Below are 16,540 nucleotides of genomic sequence, written 5' to 3' on the forward strand. Positions count from 1 at the left end.
ATTTGAACATCCTCACCACATCCATCAAAACCAGGGGGAACAGATATAATCTTGTGAATGATGTCCAAAGGTAAGCAAGAAGATAAGAGATTTATGTTCCAACCATTATTGTCCCAAAAGTCACAAACTTTGGCATCAATGTTAATTTGACAATCAGGTAACCTATAAGATTGGAGGGAAGAATGAAGAAGCCAATAATCACTAGTCCAGAAGTTGATTGTTCTCCCATCGCCAACTCTCCAAATGAGGCCTTGCTTAAATAATTGGGCACCATGCGCAATACTTCTCCAGGTACTAGAACAATCAGTGGGAGGAGAGTAAGTATGTGAGAATAAAGAATCCTTGGTCAAGTACTTTCGCATAAACATAGAGTGCCAAAAACCTGCATCATTGTTAAAAATTCTCCAAGAAATTTTAGCCAGCATAGCTTGATTCATTTCAGCTGTTTTCTTTATACCTAACCCGCCACAAAAAATTTCTGCTAAGCTTATCAATGTCCTCACATAATCCAACAGGAAGTTTAGTGGTTTGCATAGCATAAATAGGAATCGATGAGAGCACAGATTGAATCAAAGTAAGACGACCAGCCATACTTAAGACATTAGATTTCGAGCTAGATAATCTATTTTGAACTTTGTCAAGAATATTAGCATAAGTATGCCTTAATCCAGAGCTTCTTTGCCGGACCTCAACCAGCCTGTATCACTTGTGCTTTCCAAGGCTGGTTTGGACACTGACATTGGAGTGCATTTCATGGAGCAACCTCCTCCACAAGTGATGCCTTCCTTGCTTGATGAGTTGTGTGAAAGTCCTAGATTTAGGAATGTAGTTTCTGATATGTAGTTTCTTCTTTGTTTCTGGGCTTTTTGGCCCCCAATTATCCCCAAAAAAAAAAAAAATATATGCCTGTTGGCAGTGTTATGGTAGTTCATCAATTGAGGTTTATATGGTGATCTAAAGTTCTTCATAAACTGTGATTAATTTTTGATGAAGCACCAGTGCTCGGCAACCCCAGTTCTAGTTATGATCAACAATGGCTGTGGGGGCATGGGAGATTGTATCTTCTTAATTCAGTTTTGGGTTGGATGACCAGTCATATTGATTATCAACAGGAATGGAAAGGGTAATTTTTGACATTGAGCCACCCCATTGCTCGCATATATGACTTATAATTAAGCTTCCTCAGAAGGGTTTCTAAAAACAAAACTGATAGAATACACTTTCAATTACTTGCATCTATTTCTCACAACAAATTGTACAAACCTGCTATACAATTGAAATACTATATAACATTGTTCAAACACTGTACTATCAATCTTCTATGAAATATTCAGTATATGACCTGTGTGGAATTTGAAAATGACACAACATGATTATCTATAGTTCGCATTAACCATGAGTATTATGCATTTCAAGCCAACAGGAATATCTAATGAAGCCGCTTACTAAGCTAAGCCACTACCGATCAAGGAACTATCATCTTCAACTATTTGGCCAACTGGGTTGGACTCGGCCCATACAGCTGCGTCTTTATATCCAAGCGCAAAAAGCCGGTCAAGAATATCATCTTCTGCTGGCTCAAGTGCCCAATTGAAAAGCTGGAAAGAGGAAAACAAATGGTTCATCATCAAATCCTCAAAAAGGAATGTTGACCATTCAAATGTAGAAGTACAAATTTACCTCTCGAGGGGTTGCCCTATCATCCGGATTACAGTCTGGACTGATCCCAATTCCTTGTAAACCCAGTCGACTAGCTGGGAAAGCACAAACACGAACCTGCAAAACAGGACCATCAAGTAATGGTTTAAAAATTTATAACATAAACTATTACCAAAATTAAAATAAAATAAAAACCAAACTCAATGGAATCCTGCAAAATTTGATGCTAGGCATCAACAACGTTTTGAAGTCTAACTGTGATTTTGGCATGCAAGCCAACTTGGCTTGATGCTATTTAGTTTAGGGTCTTAGCTGTTTTACTTGTGACAGTTTGTAGACTATAAATACTCCCTAGTCTTCTTGAATGGTAATGCGAGTCATTTGAATTTTCAATATTTTGGAGGGCTGGGATTTGTAAGCTGATTAAGTATTCTAGTTCTAGAAAATCGCGGCTGCTAAACTTAATATAAATAGCCTGTTAAAGTGGTCTATGAACACATCTTTTATCCTTATCATTCAAAAATTTCAGATTATAAAATCTATCTTGGGTCTCTTGCTTAATTATCTAAATTCTAGTTTAGTTTCCCTGTTTCTTTGTATGAGGTCTCACTCTTATATCAGCAAGACGGCAGCCCAAAACTTCTCTCCTGCATCAAAATTCTACTCCAAAAGAAGAGATAATTCTGATACATTCTTTACCTAATTTTGTCAATACTTGTTTTGCCCTTTGTTTTTATTCAGCACACATTCCTATGAAAAATACCAAGTCAACATGGATTTTAAATAACAATTTTCTGTCATCGAGCCATGAAGATGTAAAAGAACTATTTAGACACATTCCCCCTAGGACGGATGGCAGTTTCACTTGAAAAATCTGTTGTCTGAACAAGAACTCCTTAAAGCATGACATAATCAATCATGTCAATCCATGAATCGCAAGAATGAGCGTAAAATAATTTATAACACCTCGCATTACATCAAATTAGAAAAACATGTTATTACATGTTTCTTACCGTCTTTGCTGCAGATGTTGGTGGCATAAATAAAGTCAAGCCCCCATCAATACAAAGACGATTCCGGAACATTGTTGCTGGTCTTGGTGCAAGATACCTGTAATGCAGTTTACTATTAGTCCAACTTCATACATTCATCATCAATTAATACAGCAGCAAAATTACTGCAAGACAAATGATATACACAAAAATCACCCTGGAATAAAGGAAGAAGTGAAAACCGCATTAATGAGATCTTCCTTGGAGTCAAACTGATCCACCAATAAACCTCTTGGTCTCCATAGGAGCTGTGTTACAGCAACTGCAGCAAAAACAAAACAATAAATAGAGAAGCTGCACAGAGAAACCATTTGATCAAGATGGAGGGACATGCATCAAACTCTACTTTACAAGATGATATCGATTTCAGTAGCTAAAGTAACATATATTCAATAACCACCAGCTTTCGTTCCAGACATTTTTACAATCTATCTTTCAAAAGAGACAACTGACAACCATGTAACACTAAATAACAAGAGAACATTTTTTTTTCTCCAGAAAAGCTCAGCTTTTAAAATAAAAAACCTAGTTGTGATAAAGAATGTCAAAGAAATGAGATTCAAAGACCATTAAACATCAATGTAAAAATATTCTTTTTGTTTAGGGAGCAAGAATACCACTTACCTCTAACCCTCCCATTGGACCTAATATGAGAATCCTCAGGCAAAAACTTTTGGAGAACATCTCGAAGAACAGCCTGCACAGGTATAATTGCCCAATTTAAGTGATGCAGGACAGCAAAAATAAAGAACAAGAAAAGAAAGAGAAATAGAAGAAGAAAAAAAATGAGAGAGAGATGCAGAGAAAAAGAGAAGATAGTTTTAGGGAGAAAAAGAATAGCAAAGGATGGAAAGACAGAAGAATTAGGGATAACTAAATTGCATTTTGATCAATACGCCCGACAAGATCCAATGAAAAAGGGACCTATGTGTATCGGTATACAATTCACCATAATAAGGGAACAATATTATATATCTCCCTCCAACATATAAAAATAAACATGGATAAAAAAAAAATTTGATTCAAATTTTTCCTCTATGCAAAAATTTCCTTATTTTGTTCCCATTCATCAAGGCCAAGACTTGATGGGTAGAGAAAATATCTGCAAAACTCATTTTTCTCTTTCCTCAGACAAAGATTTTTGGCTCTGGCTCACAAGTTCAAATAACATTGCATAAATGCATATCATCAATCTAAAACTAACCACATCAACCAGTAGACACGTGATTACACAGCAAACCTAACTGGAATTGAAACCAGAACAGACCACTGATCTCAATTTTACAATTTTACAATCCGAACAAAACTTGAGTCAGTATTTTAAGTTGTGGAAATGAACAATGCATAAGGTTAAAAGCAGATTAAGGGATCAGATTTAGCGAACAGTCAAACACATAGTTGGCTACAAGTGGCATAACACTAGTTGAACTGTCTTGTTTGAATGAATATATGAACGCTCCCAGCATAATGGAGGACTAATCTGAAGTCATATATGTGTATATATCATGTGACAGTAGTGAGATATGGAATATGTGCAAGTGCCAGGGCCTTCAATTTTAATGGCTTTCTACATAAATTCAAGATCATAATGGCAAATGAAATTAAAAAATGCGTATTGAATTCCTAATCCGTATATGAATTCAAACAAATGAAAGCAATGAACCATCAAGATTATCAAAAAGAAATCTTGCCATATAGCCGAAATCATAATTAGCTGTATCTTAAGTACAAAATTAGCTGATTCCTTACATGAAATCTTGGCATGTGTGTGTGTATTTTTAAAATGCTTCACATGTATTTTAAATCACTCAAAAGTTAAAAAGTACTTGATTAAGAATATCATGCCTGAAGCAAATACACTATTATTCACTTTAGCTACAGAGTAGGGAACTACCCCAAGTCGAAAAGCTGTCCCTCTGTTCCGGCAATCTTCAGCCAGAATTTTAGTAGCTTGTAAGGCCTCTGCCATACTTGCTCCAGAGGCAATCACAGCACAGACAATGGCACCTGCAGAGGAACCAGCTAATGGAGTGGTTTCCTGCACAAGGACAAACATTAGTGAGTTTTCATCTGCAACTAAGCAATCACTCTAAACACCCAAGAACATCACTGAATAATCTGGAACATCTTGAATTTAGCAAGCACAAGAAGCAAGACAAACACTTTTCCAATTTAGAACCAATAAAGATAGAAGAATTACATTTTAAATTTTTTTTTTTTTTTTTAAAGTTCATTTACTTCATTCTCTTTTCTCATTTAGTACACAGAAGAGTGGACTATTGTCAATCAAGAGTTCAAAAGAAGTACAGAATGAAAAACAGAAGCTCTTTGGAAAGGTAACTTTTTTATGTTCTAAACTTCAAAGCCACTTCTTGGTCCCCTTATTGAAGGAAAGTTAGGAACAAGTACCAAATCTATCCTTCTAGGCCAAATCCACCGCACATTTAATATCTTCTTTGATAAATTCAAGAAACACATGCAACAGTATTTCCCAGGTGAATTCAATCCTAGAGCAACATGAGAATCTAAGAACTAACACACTTGTCCAACTAGCAAGCAAATCAAGCTCAAAAAAAAAAAAAAAATCAAAGAACTCAAAAGAAATACCGAATCAAGATGTAGAAACATAAATTGATATACAAAAAAATGGGGAAAATGAAGAACCTTGATATAGCCATTCTCAATCAAGAACTGAGCAGCACCTAGATGATAAGGGAAAAGAAGTCCCGCAGCGGAGAAACTAAAGCCGGGACTTGTAATCACGCGCCTCTCTTTCTCAGCCTCCACATCCTTCACGCGCTGCTCCCAAACGACCTCCGGCTGAAGCTCATCCTCAATCACCTTCCCAATTCTCTCATCGGAGAACTTGCCGGAGCTCTCAAACATGGCGACGGAGGCCGCCGCCGCCTCACGGTCTGGGCCTCCATTGCGCCGCTTGATGATCCTAGACGCCAGGCCCAAGAACAACTCCCCCGTCGCAACAGCAAACGACTTCTTCGTCGTCGGAAGCGGTGGAGGTGGAGCCGACGACGCCGCCGTTCGATTGGTGTCGGGGTCAGATGAAGAGCGCGGGAGAGAGGACTTGAGGTTTACGGTGCGGAGAGGGAGTAAGGTGTAGCGGTTGATGAGATTAGGGTTAGGGTTAGGGTTAGGGTTAGGGTTGATGGTGGAGAGAGAGAAGGGGTGAGGTTGAGGACGGAGGAGGAGAGAGGAGTAAGGAGCCATGAGTGGTGAGGAGGACGAAGAAGTGGCTCCAGTTAGTTTCCTCCGAATCATGGTTTTTACGTGCCCTTTGGTTTTGGTTTTGGTTTTGTTTGGTAAACAATTTTAATTTATTTTAACCATCGTGTTCCCTTCTTTTTTTTATTTGGATTTTTGTCTCTTTCTTTTTTTGTTGGAATGCTAGTAGGAGACATCTTCTTTTTAACTTATGTGGCCTTTGCCGCCAAGGAAAGCAACTTCAAACGGCAGAGATATGGTGGCTGTGTTTCCCGGGATCGATGCTCGCTTTAGAGCAAGTGCACCAGTAGTTAAGAAAAGGCAAAGTCGAGAAGTCAAGAATTCGACCAGTCAAGATACTATTCACTGCCACTGGACATGGGTTTGCACCCGTTGTTTTTCTTGCCCGGTCAACACTGTTCACTCTTTTCACTGTTCACAGTACTGTTTACATAATTTACTGTTCATCCGGGGTTTCACTATTAAAATTCACTGTTCATAGAGTTCTTAAAATTTTTTTAATAAAAATAAAATATATTTAATGATAATAATGAATATTTATGGATAATTAATGTCATAATTATGCAATTTACTTTTTTTCAAAAATATTTTTCTGTGGACAAATTATGAGCCACCGACACTGACAATTTATCTTGAAATAAGTGAAAGCACAACGGATAAATTATGAGCCACCGACAATTTATCTTGAAATAAGTGAAAGCACAACGGACAAATTATGAGCCACCGACAATTTATCTTGAAATGAGTGAAGGCAACGGACAAATTTCCTTGAAATGAGTGACCTTACAACCGACAATTTTTGAACGGACCAGATCATTTGCATACTATTCAATCTAACGGTTATTGTTGATGTAATCTTATCTAAAATTTCGGATCAGATTACGTCGAACCAGGAGTGGACACGTGTCCTCGAAGTATGATCACCTTTTATGTGAAAATTGTCAATAAATTGAGCAACATGCAGCACACCATTCCTCACAAGCTGATATTCACAAATCTCATTCGTTTTCATATTCTCCAGATCCAACACATTTCCTCTCTTTCCCTCATTTCAATGAAGAGATTGTTTGCTAAGTTTCGAAAATCTCGAGATGAAGATCTTGAAGAGCTATGTACGACTAATGCTCTTGTGGTAGCAGCAGTCGCTGAAGCTGAAGCTTCCTCCGGATCACGACGACGGGGTTCTCAACCGGGGCGTGCACCGAATGAGGAGCGATTTAGGGAATCAAGAGGGAAAAACATGATGGAAGATTACTTTGTGGAGCGTCCAGTTTTCAGTGAAGAGGTATTCCGGACAAGGTACAGGATGAGTCACAATGTGTTCAACCGCATCTCCAGTGACCTTTGTCGCTGTGACCCGTACTTTGTCCAGAAATCAGATGCTGCAGGCAAAGTCGGACTACTTCCCCAGCAGAAGCTGACATGTTGCTTAAGAATGCTTGCTTATGGTGCCGGGGCAGATCAATGTGCTGAGTATTGTCGGATGGCGAAAACTACCTCAATTGCGGCTCTGAAACGATTTACAAGAGGAATCGTTTTTCTGTACTCGGCAGAATACCTCCGAGCTCCTAATCCGGCCGACCTCAGAAGACTTCTCGCCAAAGCTGAGAGAAGAGGCTTTCCTGGGATGATTGGAAGCATCGACTGCATGCACTGGCAATGGAAGAATTGTCCAACAGGTTGGGCTGGAGAATACAGTGGTCGAAAACGTGTGCCCACTATCATCCTTGAAGCAGTCGCTTCTTATGACACATGGATATGGCATGCCTTCTTTGGAATGCCTGGATCATGCAACGACCTCAACGTGCTTGCTAAGTCCCCGTTGTTTGACGAGCTGACTGCTGGTCGAGCCCCTCAAATCCAATTTCAGGTGAATAACAGGATTCACAATTTAGGCTACTATCTCGCTGATGGTATCTATCCGCAATGGGAAACTTTTGTGAAATCAATTCCAAGGCCTACACGGCCTAAGGATCTGAAGTTTTCCCAGGCTCAAGAGGGGTACAGGAAGGATGTGGAGAGATGTTTCGGCATTTTACAGACCCGCTTTAGTATTGTTAGAGGAGCGGCTCGTGGCTGGGACAGAGAAGACCTTCAATACATCATGCTGACTTGTATCATATTACACAACATGATAATAGAGGATGAAAGACCAGATGACAGCAATGAGGATTTGGAGTCCGATGAAGAAGAGGATAACAATATGAGGCCCAGGTTGGCCCAGGTTTGGGAAGGACCGACAGGTGATGACTTCGATCCTGTTGGTACAGATGGTCATTACTTCAACGGATTCATGGATCGATACGATGCCATTAGAAGTGCAAACAGTCACTCAAACCTTCAAGAAGATCTGATAAAGCATTTCTGGAACGTTCAAGGCAACATGGAGATCTAGATCATAAATGAATTTTTTTTGGAATAATTGGCTAATATCTATGTTTTGTTATGTTTGTGTGCTTTGAATTTGGCTTGTATTATGTTTTGGAAAGTTGGTGTCATTTTAGTTTGGCCAATGTCTATGTTTTTTATGTCAATGTGATATGAATTCGTCATCGTATTATGTTTATTATGTGTTATTTATTTGAATATAAGGTGTGTGCTTTAATACATGGAATTTCCAAATACAACTTTTATTTCATTAAATTGTCGCTTACATAAATGAAAAACTAGGAAAAAGTACAATACAATAAGAAACATGCATAATAACCTAATTATTCAAATCATAATCCTCATCCTTTCTAGAAAGGTAATTTGTGTTTGAAGGCTCATCATTAGGGTTAGGGTACGGGTTGGTGGACTCACCCGTAGAGAAATGTGAAAATTGTGGTTGTGTAGGATATCCCCCGGGGTAAGGTGGTTGCGGATAGTATCCACCGGGGTAAGGAGGTTGTGGGAATCCACCGGTGAAGGGAGGTGGTGGGAATCCACCGGTTAAGGGAGGTTGTGGGAATGCATCGGGGTAAGGTGGTTGTGGGTATGCACCGGAGTAAGGAGGTTGTGGGTATGCACCACCAAAATTTGGTTGTGGGAATGCACCACCAAAATTGGGTTGCGGATAGTATCCACCCATAGAAGGTGGCGGCTGCTCGTCAAGATCTTCTTTCTCCGCTATCTTCTTTTGTTTTCTTGACCAATAACGCTTTTTATTTGGCGTCATTTTACTTGTATCAATCTCCATAATACGCTCTTCCCTCTCTTTAATACGCTCTTCCATCTCTTTAATTCGATCTTGCCTTTCTTGAAATAGGAGTTGCTCTTTTCGCATTTCGATTTGCAAGAGGATACATGCTCTTTTTTCTTCCTCTTGGAGACTTCGAGCGAATTCGTCGTCGAGTTTTTTCTTGCCCTCGGTTGCCTCTATTTGGTTGTTCGCTATACTCTCGAGACTGCTTGAGTAAGGACTTTGGTTGTTCGCTGCCTTCTTGGCTTTCCGAATTGCTTCTTTCGCAGCCTTCATTCCTTGAGGCCTCACATTAGGATCTGCAGTTTCACCTGCAATTACCTCATCTACATCCATGTCCAAGTTGATGGGAGAATTTCCAGGAATTGGTTGTGTAGGCGTATGTTGATTTCCTTCATTTGATGTTCCTCCAGATGTGTGACTAGGAATGTCTTTAAATTGTACAAAGCCCTCCACAACAACGTAACTAGCAAAACTCTGAAAATTGTGTTTTTTTGGCTTCTTTTTTCTCTTCATCCCGGCATGCCACAATTTATGTGCTTCATCTCGCTACGAAATAAATAAAAAAACAATAAAAAAAAAGGTGGCGGAAAATTACAATTACTACAAATATAAACCCTATTATGAATGGTCATCTATTATAAAAGTCATTATAAATATACAAAAGTAAAATGGGATTGTCACTGTTCAATGAACAGTGATGAACAGTGATACAGCTCTCTTTTTTCTTTCCGGATTTGCCCTCAAAACAGATAAACATACTGTTGTGCCGTGGCGCTTTTGTCTCTTCTGCCGCTTCGATCTTTTTTCTTTAATCCGTTTTGGGTCTTGGTCGGTTTCGTCAGAGAAGGTCGGTGAGAAAAAGAGACAGAAGGGCTGAACCTGCCGGGTGGATAGTAAGGTAATTGATTTTGGCCGTTGGTTTGAAATCAATCAATTTCCCATGTTTTTGATGATGGGTTTTGTTGTCACCCCGACAGAGAGAAGGCAAGAGTAAAAAAGAAAGAGTGAGAAGAAAACAGGGAGAGAAGAGAAAGAAGAAGGAGGATGAGACGGGAAGCTCTCTGGGTTTTCTTTGATCGGTTGGTATTTGTGGGAATCTGATGTCTGAATTTTTCTGATTGAAATTCTTTCCGGGATTTCTTATGTGTAGTTAATTCAGGCTCCCGTATTTGTCTTCAGCTGACCAAGCCTGTTACTTAGCCCCCATTGGTATGGAGACTGGGCAGTTTGCGGAGCTGCTGCCTGTGGTATGCTCTTTGCTTCTTCTTGATGGCCCCGTATTTGCATGTTTACAATTATGTTGTAGTTTAGTTTGACATTGCAAACAAATGAAGCAATTGCTTGATAACTGGACGATAAGTGAATCTGAAATTATAAAATGCAAGCGCATACCCAAATTGGGTGCTGATATGGGCCATAGAAACTAAACTCAACTCAGGAAACTGAGAGAATGGACCTTTTTGAGGTTTCTGTTTGATTATCCATAAGAGAGAGAGCTATAGGAAGAGTAGTGCAAATTGGGTTTTAAAGCGTGTAGATTTGGATTTTTGAAGACTGGAAAGAGATATTTTGTTTGATATACGGTTTGTGTCCCTGATAATTGATTGTGATCATGGGTCAATATGATTCGAATTTGTAGCCTTGGCATTTCTTAAGACTAGCTCGAAAGTTGGTTATTGAAGTTTGATTGTGATGCGTGGATTTGCATTATGCTAGAGTTGTTCTTGAACTTCTGTCATCAACTTCTGTTAAGCCATCACTAGTACATCACTGGGTTACATTCAACCTGGATTGAGCGATGTTGTGATTTGGTATTGATAAAATCAGTGGAAGGCTTTGACATCAATGAAAGAAAGGTAATAGGAAGGGTTCATGTATAGTACAAATTTAATACTTTAAGCTCTAAATACACACGCTTGGTCCCAAATTTATTTCCCCTGATCTGCTAATCTATGGAGTGTGAATAAAACAGTGAACTTCAATCTCTAAAATAGAACTGCACACTTATAGTTTAATCTATGACTTTGTGTAGATTTTCCATTTACCCTGGCTCACACTTGAGTTCACTATTTCCTTTCATTTTTGTTTGCAGGTCATGGTGTGACAGAGTAAAATCCTGATCCTTCAATGTATCTGACAGTTGTTAAGGTAATTGATCTACAGCCTTATTTCCTCCATATGTATATATATCTCAATTATCTTGCTCAATTACATTGTATTGTCTCTCTCTGTATAAAGTGTTACTGATCAAATTTCCAAAAAAAGAGAGATCGCTAAGCTCTATCTATATCCAGCAATCACATAGAAATTGAAGATGGTAAAACTTTCCTGACCTTATTGCCTATCCGTGGAGAATTGGGTGAATGCCATGTCTCAGCCAATGTCTGGCAATGAATAAAGCAAGAATTTATAAACATTCCCCTGTTTAATTAAATACATATATCCATAAGATTTTTGGATACTCATCCTCTGATTGAATGACAAAATCTGTCATAGCATTCAATTCTACACAGGTTAGGATTTAAATGTGTCTATATAATTTCAATGTATAAATTTAAAAACCAAATTAAGGACCTTAATTTTCTGATGACCTTGCCATCTCGAGGATGGTCGATCAGTCGTATGACAATGATTATATCACAGTCATTCCCATCTGAATCCCAGCATAGCTGTAGCATGAAAATTCCTGTCAAAGGAGAATGTATATGACCACTATTCCACCGAAAGTAAAACCAAGCTAAAGCTATTGTTCTTTATTCTTACATGATCAAAATCCAATTCTCTTTCCTATATTCTCTTTTGCTGCCACATTCTAAGATTTTCATTTGATATATAACATAGGCCAATGTATTTCTTGAAAATCCTTATGCTTCTCAACCTCTGAAGACATCACCTTAATCTCATCGATTCACCTGATTTTCTATCCTGGTATTACAAATTTTCCTTTGACAATATGTAATGGTTTTGTGTACATATTTTTCTGGTCTGTCATATTGTTCTATTGTCTATGGTTGAAGCAGTTGAAAAAATGGGTGTGGCAATATCTAGGATGGTGAAGATGCTGTTTGCAAGGAAAGAAAAATATAATATCAACGTGTTTGTTTGCAGGTCCATGAAAGTTTTGGCGAAAATTGAGATCTTCGAAGCCATTCAGAAGCAGCAAGAAATCGTTGAAGCTTCCTATGGAGCCATGATTGCTCGGGTTGATCTTGGAGTTGAAATCCCACTCGAACATGTTCCAATTGTCCAAGAGGAAATAAGTCGAGTGTGTGGGTAGCTAAACAATGTTTGTAGCTTCTCAACTACCTGAATCAATGATTGAATACCCAACCCCAACACACATTGAGGTACCACTCTTAATTGTACTAATGATACTGATAACAGTGGAAGATCAAGAAAATATATTTTCTCTATAATGACTTCAAACGCAATGCCATGATGAATATCTCCTCTGCCTTCACTGATCAGAAAAGAAGATTTTTTTTCCTCACCTTGGTGTTGGATTGGACAATCAGTGTGATGAACCAGTTTCAAAGAAACCGTGTGCTTCCCCATCATGGACTGTACACAATTAAGAAGAGCTACTAGATTGCAAAACACTATCAGAGGTTTTAAAGAGCTTAGAAAAGATGGTGCCTACTTGAAAATTTTCACCTATGAACGATTGGATCAGTTAAAAAGAACTGCCATCTTCACTGAATGTGAAGTGGGAATGTGATAGAGTCAGTAATCTAGAAGTGAAGGAAAATATTGAACATGTTGTTCCTTTCTGATTTTGGTTGGGTTTCTTTTCTAATTTGTTTTGAATTGGTTTGCCTACTTGAATTCTTTTCGTTTGATTTTGTTAGTTGTTAGTTTAGTTAGAAAGGAAAAAAAAAGGCAATTTACAATTGTTATACGATTTGAATGCATTTATGGTATAAGTTTATACTACCCGCAGCAAAGCGCGGGATCTTTAACTAGTAATTTTTAATGAAGACATATTTTAATTATAACGAAAAACAATTACTACAATTAAAACGATATTATAATTACTACATTATTTATCAAGACATATTTTACTATAATGTATCAATAAGATTTATCAACAAATATAAAGGTCATAATTTTAATAAAAAAGTATCTATCCCGTTTTACAATAAAAAATCAATTACTACAAATATAAACATCGTTGTAATTACATCATTATTTATCAACTACATTATTTATCATGTAATATTTTAATTTAATGTATCAACAAATTAAATGATTTATCAAAAAATACATACCTCATCAACCGCATTCGAACCGCTCTTGTACCAATTTTTCGCTTGCCTTAATGCACAATGCCACTCATAGAGTTCAACCTTCAAAATTTTCCACCTTCCTTGCAAAGAGGAAGCTGATCGGCTCTGGGGCCAATTTGCGACAAAGTGTCGCCTCACACGCATCCATAAGTCGTTGTTTTTCTGATTTGTGCCCACAGCCGGATCTTGCCCAACAATTTTCCAAGACTTGCACAATTGAACATCTTCCTCATCCGTCCATCTCCTTTTGTCTTGGATACTATCATCTTCATTTTGATCTCCCTCTTGTCCGGCCACTGGACCTGTGTTTCTCCTTTCTTCAGCCATATTGGATATAAATAAATTTGGAAGATGAGAGCTATATGAAGAGGAGGAAGCACAAAATTGGGTTACTATGTATCAATAATTTTTTGGGTGTGAGATGTAAAATAAATGGTAGGTATTTATAGAGAAATGTTTAGAATTTTTTAAAATTTACTTTGTTACCGTTTTATTACCGTTCATAACGTTACAAATAAATATATATACATGTTAATTTGGTTGCCGTAGGATTGCAAATTTGATTGAAATGAAGGGCTGGGATTGCTTGACCGTTAGGCCCAGAATTCAAAACCCACCAACGGGAGGAATCCACGTGGCAGGCCGGCCCCATCTCTGGCGCGCTCCACTTTCTCTCAGTTGCTGCGCCACGCGTCGCTGCCGTATGCTCCACTCCTGAAATGAAGGCGCGTCGACCACCCATGACTGCATGCAGGACGTCAGCCACGATCAGGCCTTGCACAAGTGGCATCTGGGCTTGGCTGGTCAGGAAAATAGTCATGGAATTGACTATTTCTTTGGCTGTAGTCATGAAAGGCAAAACCTTGCCCAGTCAAAAAAACTCCGGTGGAAGATGCAAAATCCATCTCAAGGTCATGTAGTCAGGTTTTTCTTGACTATGACTATGACTATGACCTCCGGTGGACTTGCTCTTAGGGGTCTGCAGCTACTTCTTTTATTTTTGGTCATTTGGTTTTTGGCACATCCTTCTTGTCATAGGAGACTACTTGACATGGCAATAGGGGATCAAATCTTTTGTGGCTATTCATAGCTTTGGCCTGGCCCATTCATAACAGGTTTGGATCGGGCTAGACTGAGACTTACAATATTTAAAGTAAGTGGGTTAAGTGGTTAAGTGACTTACAATATATATATGCCTATTGTTTTGTCCTTGATTGGTTGGATGATTGGGTTAAGTGGGTTTTCATTGTCGCCATATATCTATTTCGGTAGTTTCTCTCATTCTTTTGTATATTTATAATTTGATATCTTCACACTGCATTATCTTTGTTTGGTTGTGGATGCGAGGTGCAGTCCCACTTTGGGCTATCATGATGATTTCACAGAGCAGAAGCGAATTGGTATACAAGCTAATGCATCAATATCACTTGGTATGTGTGCTTGTTACAAATTTGCGATGTTTGCTAAACTATTCACAGTTAGTGACTTTCGAAGGAAGGATTTCATGTCCCACATGATTCATCTTAGGAGATTTGCAACTGGAGTGGAGGTCAAACAGTTGGAGGATAATCTTTTCCTATTTCGTTTTGCTCTTGAAAGTCATTTACATCGTGTTCTTATGATGGAACCCTGGACTTTTGAGAAAATATTGGTTATGTTAACATAAGTGGATGGCTCTTCCCTCAGGCGTTCATTCCGGCACGTCAAATATGTGGGTTCATGTTAATAATCTACCACGACTTCGAATGACCATTGAGACGGTAAAGTTAATAGGGGATTTCTTGGGACAATATTTGGACCCGAATGGAGAATATGTATTTGATTATAATGGCTGTACGCGGATGCGGGTCAAGTTTAATGCTACTCTATGTTAGAAAAAGTAATGGAATGGAAGTAACAACTCCAACCACAAAAGGATAAATATGCAAAGAAATAAAAGAGTAAAGGAAAGGGAACACCGGATATAACGTAGTTCTACGTCCATGGGGCAGCGACAACAAGAGCTTCCACTATAAAATAATGAGTGAGTACAAGAGATACACAACTTCAAGAACACTACTTGAAGGAAACTCTCACACACTTGTTTTGCTACCTAACAACTACTACACTCTCAACTTGGATGAAATTAGATGACTATAATGAGCAAATGACCTCTCTTTATATTGGCCAAAGAGGAAACCTCTAGATGGCTTCATTAATGCTTCATTCAACCACTTCAATATATAAATGCTCCTTCATGAATCTTCCACATTCATCTTGGTCCATCCACTTCAATATTATTCAAAACTCATGTATTCCAACATTATTCTAGAACCCTGAGATGTTCCCTCATAAATTCCTTGTGGAAAACCAAAACATCATTCATGAATATACTTTGCGTGCAGAGCACGAGCAGATTACGAGAAAGTAGGTGTAACTGGCGCCAAGGCAAGGCCTTTGCGTTACGACCTATGACTATAAGTGTACCGTTTCTTTCTCATTCTCCTTTCTCCTACTCAAAACCCTCTCTCCCTGCTTCAACAGCCTAAGACTCCGAGCAAAACCCTAGACTCCGATTAGGTATGGTCTCTCTCTCTCTCTCTCTCTCATTTCTCCATTATAACTTTAGCAAATTAAAAAAAAAAAAAATCCATCATATATGAACCTTGAATCTCTATCTCTAAATTAGTAGATTCTAGATTTATGTGTTAATTAATTTATGGGCTAAATACAAATTACTACCCTGTGGTTTAGGTCCAAAATCAATTCAGTCCCTGAACTTCTAATTTCATCAAAAACACCCCTGCACTTTCAATTTTGATCTAATAGGTCCAATTTGTTAGTTTTCCGACAATTGAGTTATTTAATTTGTTAATGTGGATCATATATGGCCTATGTTTTATGATGTGGCGTCAAGGTGGTCTGCATTGTCAATTTAGGAGTGAGTCTTACTATTAAAAATAAATAGTTTTTCAACAAATAATCCAACTATTTGAAATAATATTAACGAATTGGACCTATTAGATCAAAATTGAAAGTGCAGGGGTGTTTTTGATGAAATTAGAAGTCCAGGGACTGAATTGATTTTGGACCTAAACCACAGGGTACTAACTAGTATTTAGCCCTTAATTTATAGATGA

At 38.2% G+C, this 16,540-nt stretch overlaps 3 protein-coding genes and 1 long non-coding RNA gene across 6 annotated transcripts; 2 read left to right on the forward strand and 2 right to left on the reverse strand.

Annotated features, from left to right (window-relative positions):
- Positions 1 to 1,207: 1,207 nt before the first annotated feature.
- LOC133745944 (uncharacterized) lies at positions 1,208 to 6,027 on the reverse strand. The gene is made up of 7 exons (XM_062174102.1): positions 5,376 to 6,027; positions 4,606 to 4,749; positions 3,336 to 3,408; positions 2,868 to 2,973; positions 2,673 to 2,769; positions 1,681 to 1,776; positions 1,208 to 1,598 (listed from the first exon to the last, which is right to left on the reverse strand). Exons 1-7 carry the CDS (start codon positions 5,985 to 5,987, stop codon positions 1,446 to 1,448), a joined length of 1,281 nt encoding a protein of 426 aa, XP_062030086.1. The 5' UTR covers positions 5,988 to 6,027; the 3' UTR covers positions 1,208 to 1,445.
- Positions 6,028 to 7,005: 978 nt separating this feature from the next.
- LOC133744493 (uncharacterized) lies at positions 7,006 to 8,346 on the forward strand. The gene has a single exon (XM_062172593.1). The coding sequence runs from the start codon at positions 7,006 to 7,008 to the stop codon at positions 8,344 to 8,346; it is 1,341 nt and encodes a 446-aa protein (XP_062028577.1).
- Positions 8,347 to 8,601: 255 nt separating this feature from the next.
- On the reverse strand, positions 8,602 to 13,893 carry LOC133744494 (uncharacterized). Its single transcript, XM_062172594.1, has 4 exons — positions 13,404 to 13,893; positions 9,555 to 9,681; positions 9,083 to 9,431; positions 8,602 to 8,617 (listed from the first exon to the last, which is right to left on the reverse strand). The coding sequence occupies exons 1-4, from the start codon at positions 13,746 to 13,748 to the stop codon at positions 8,602 to 8,604; spliced, it is 837 nt and encodes a 278-aa protein (XP_062028578.1). The 5' UTR covers positions 13,749 to 13,893.
- On the forward strand, positions 9,989 to 13,052 carry LOC133706565 (uncharacterized). Of its 3 annotated transcripts, XR_009844605.1 has the most exons (4): positions 10,159 to 10,214; positions 10,286 to 10,382; positions 11,228 to 12,063; positions 12,156 to 13,052. It is a non-coding gene; the product is annotated as an uncharacterized LOC133706565 (long non-coding RNA). The 3 variants fall into 3 exon arrangements; XR_009844603.1 differs by having other exon boundaries at positions 9,989 to 10,214; positions 10,315 to 10,382; positions 11,228 to 13,051; XR_009844604.1 differs by having other exon boundaries at positions 11,228 to 13,051.
- Positions 13,894 to 16,540: the final 2,647 nt, after the last annotated feature.

The sequence above is a fragment of the Rosa rugosa genome, chromosome 4 (genome assembly GCF_958449725.1).
Source record: "Rosa rugosa chromosome 4, drRosRugo1.1, whole genome shotgun sequence".
Taxonomy (NCBI): domain Eukaryota; kingdom Viridiplantae; phylum Streptophyta; class Magnoliopsida; order Rosales; family Rosaceae; genus Rosa; species Rosa rugosa.

What these genes read in the sequence shown, in the direction of transcription:
- LOC133745944 (XM_062174102.1), bottom strand. Translation starts at nt 5,987, where the DNA reads ATGATTCGGAGGAAACTAACTGGAGCCACTTCTTCGTCCTCCTCACCA. An exon ending in TTGAGAATGGCTATATCAAG is followed by an intron (nt 4,750 to 5,375) that starts GTTCTTCATTTT and finishes GTCCTTGTGCAG; the next exon opens with GAAACCACTCCATTAGCTGG. An exon ending in GTCCAATGGGAGGGTTAGAG is followed by an intron (nt 2,974 to 3,335) that starts GTAAGTGGTATT and finishes TTTTTGCTGCAG; the next exon opens with TTGCTGTAACACAGCTCCTA.
- LOC133744493 (XM_062172593.1), top strand. Translation starts at nt 7,006, where the DNA reads ATGAAGAGATTGTTTGCTAAGTTTCGAAAATCTCGAGATGAAGATCTT.
- LOC133744494 (XM_062172594.1), bottom strand. Translation starts at nt 13,748, where the DNA reads ATGGCTGAAGAAAGGAGAAACACAGGTCCAGTGGCCGGACAAGAGGGA. An exon ending in GTTCGAATGCGGTTGATGAG is followed by an intron (nt 9,682 to 13,403) that starts GTATGTATTTTT and finishes TTTATTTCGTAG; the next exon opens with CGAGATGAAGCACATAAATT. An exon ending in ACAATTTAAAGACATTCCTA is followed by an intron (nt 9,432 to 9,554) that starts GTCACACATCTG and finishes GTGAAACTGCAG; the next exon opens with ATCCTAATGTGAGGCCTCAA.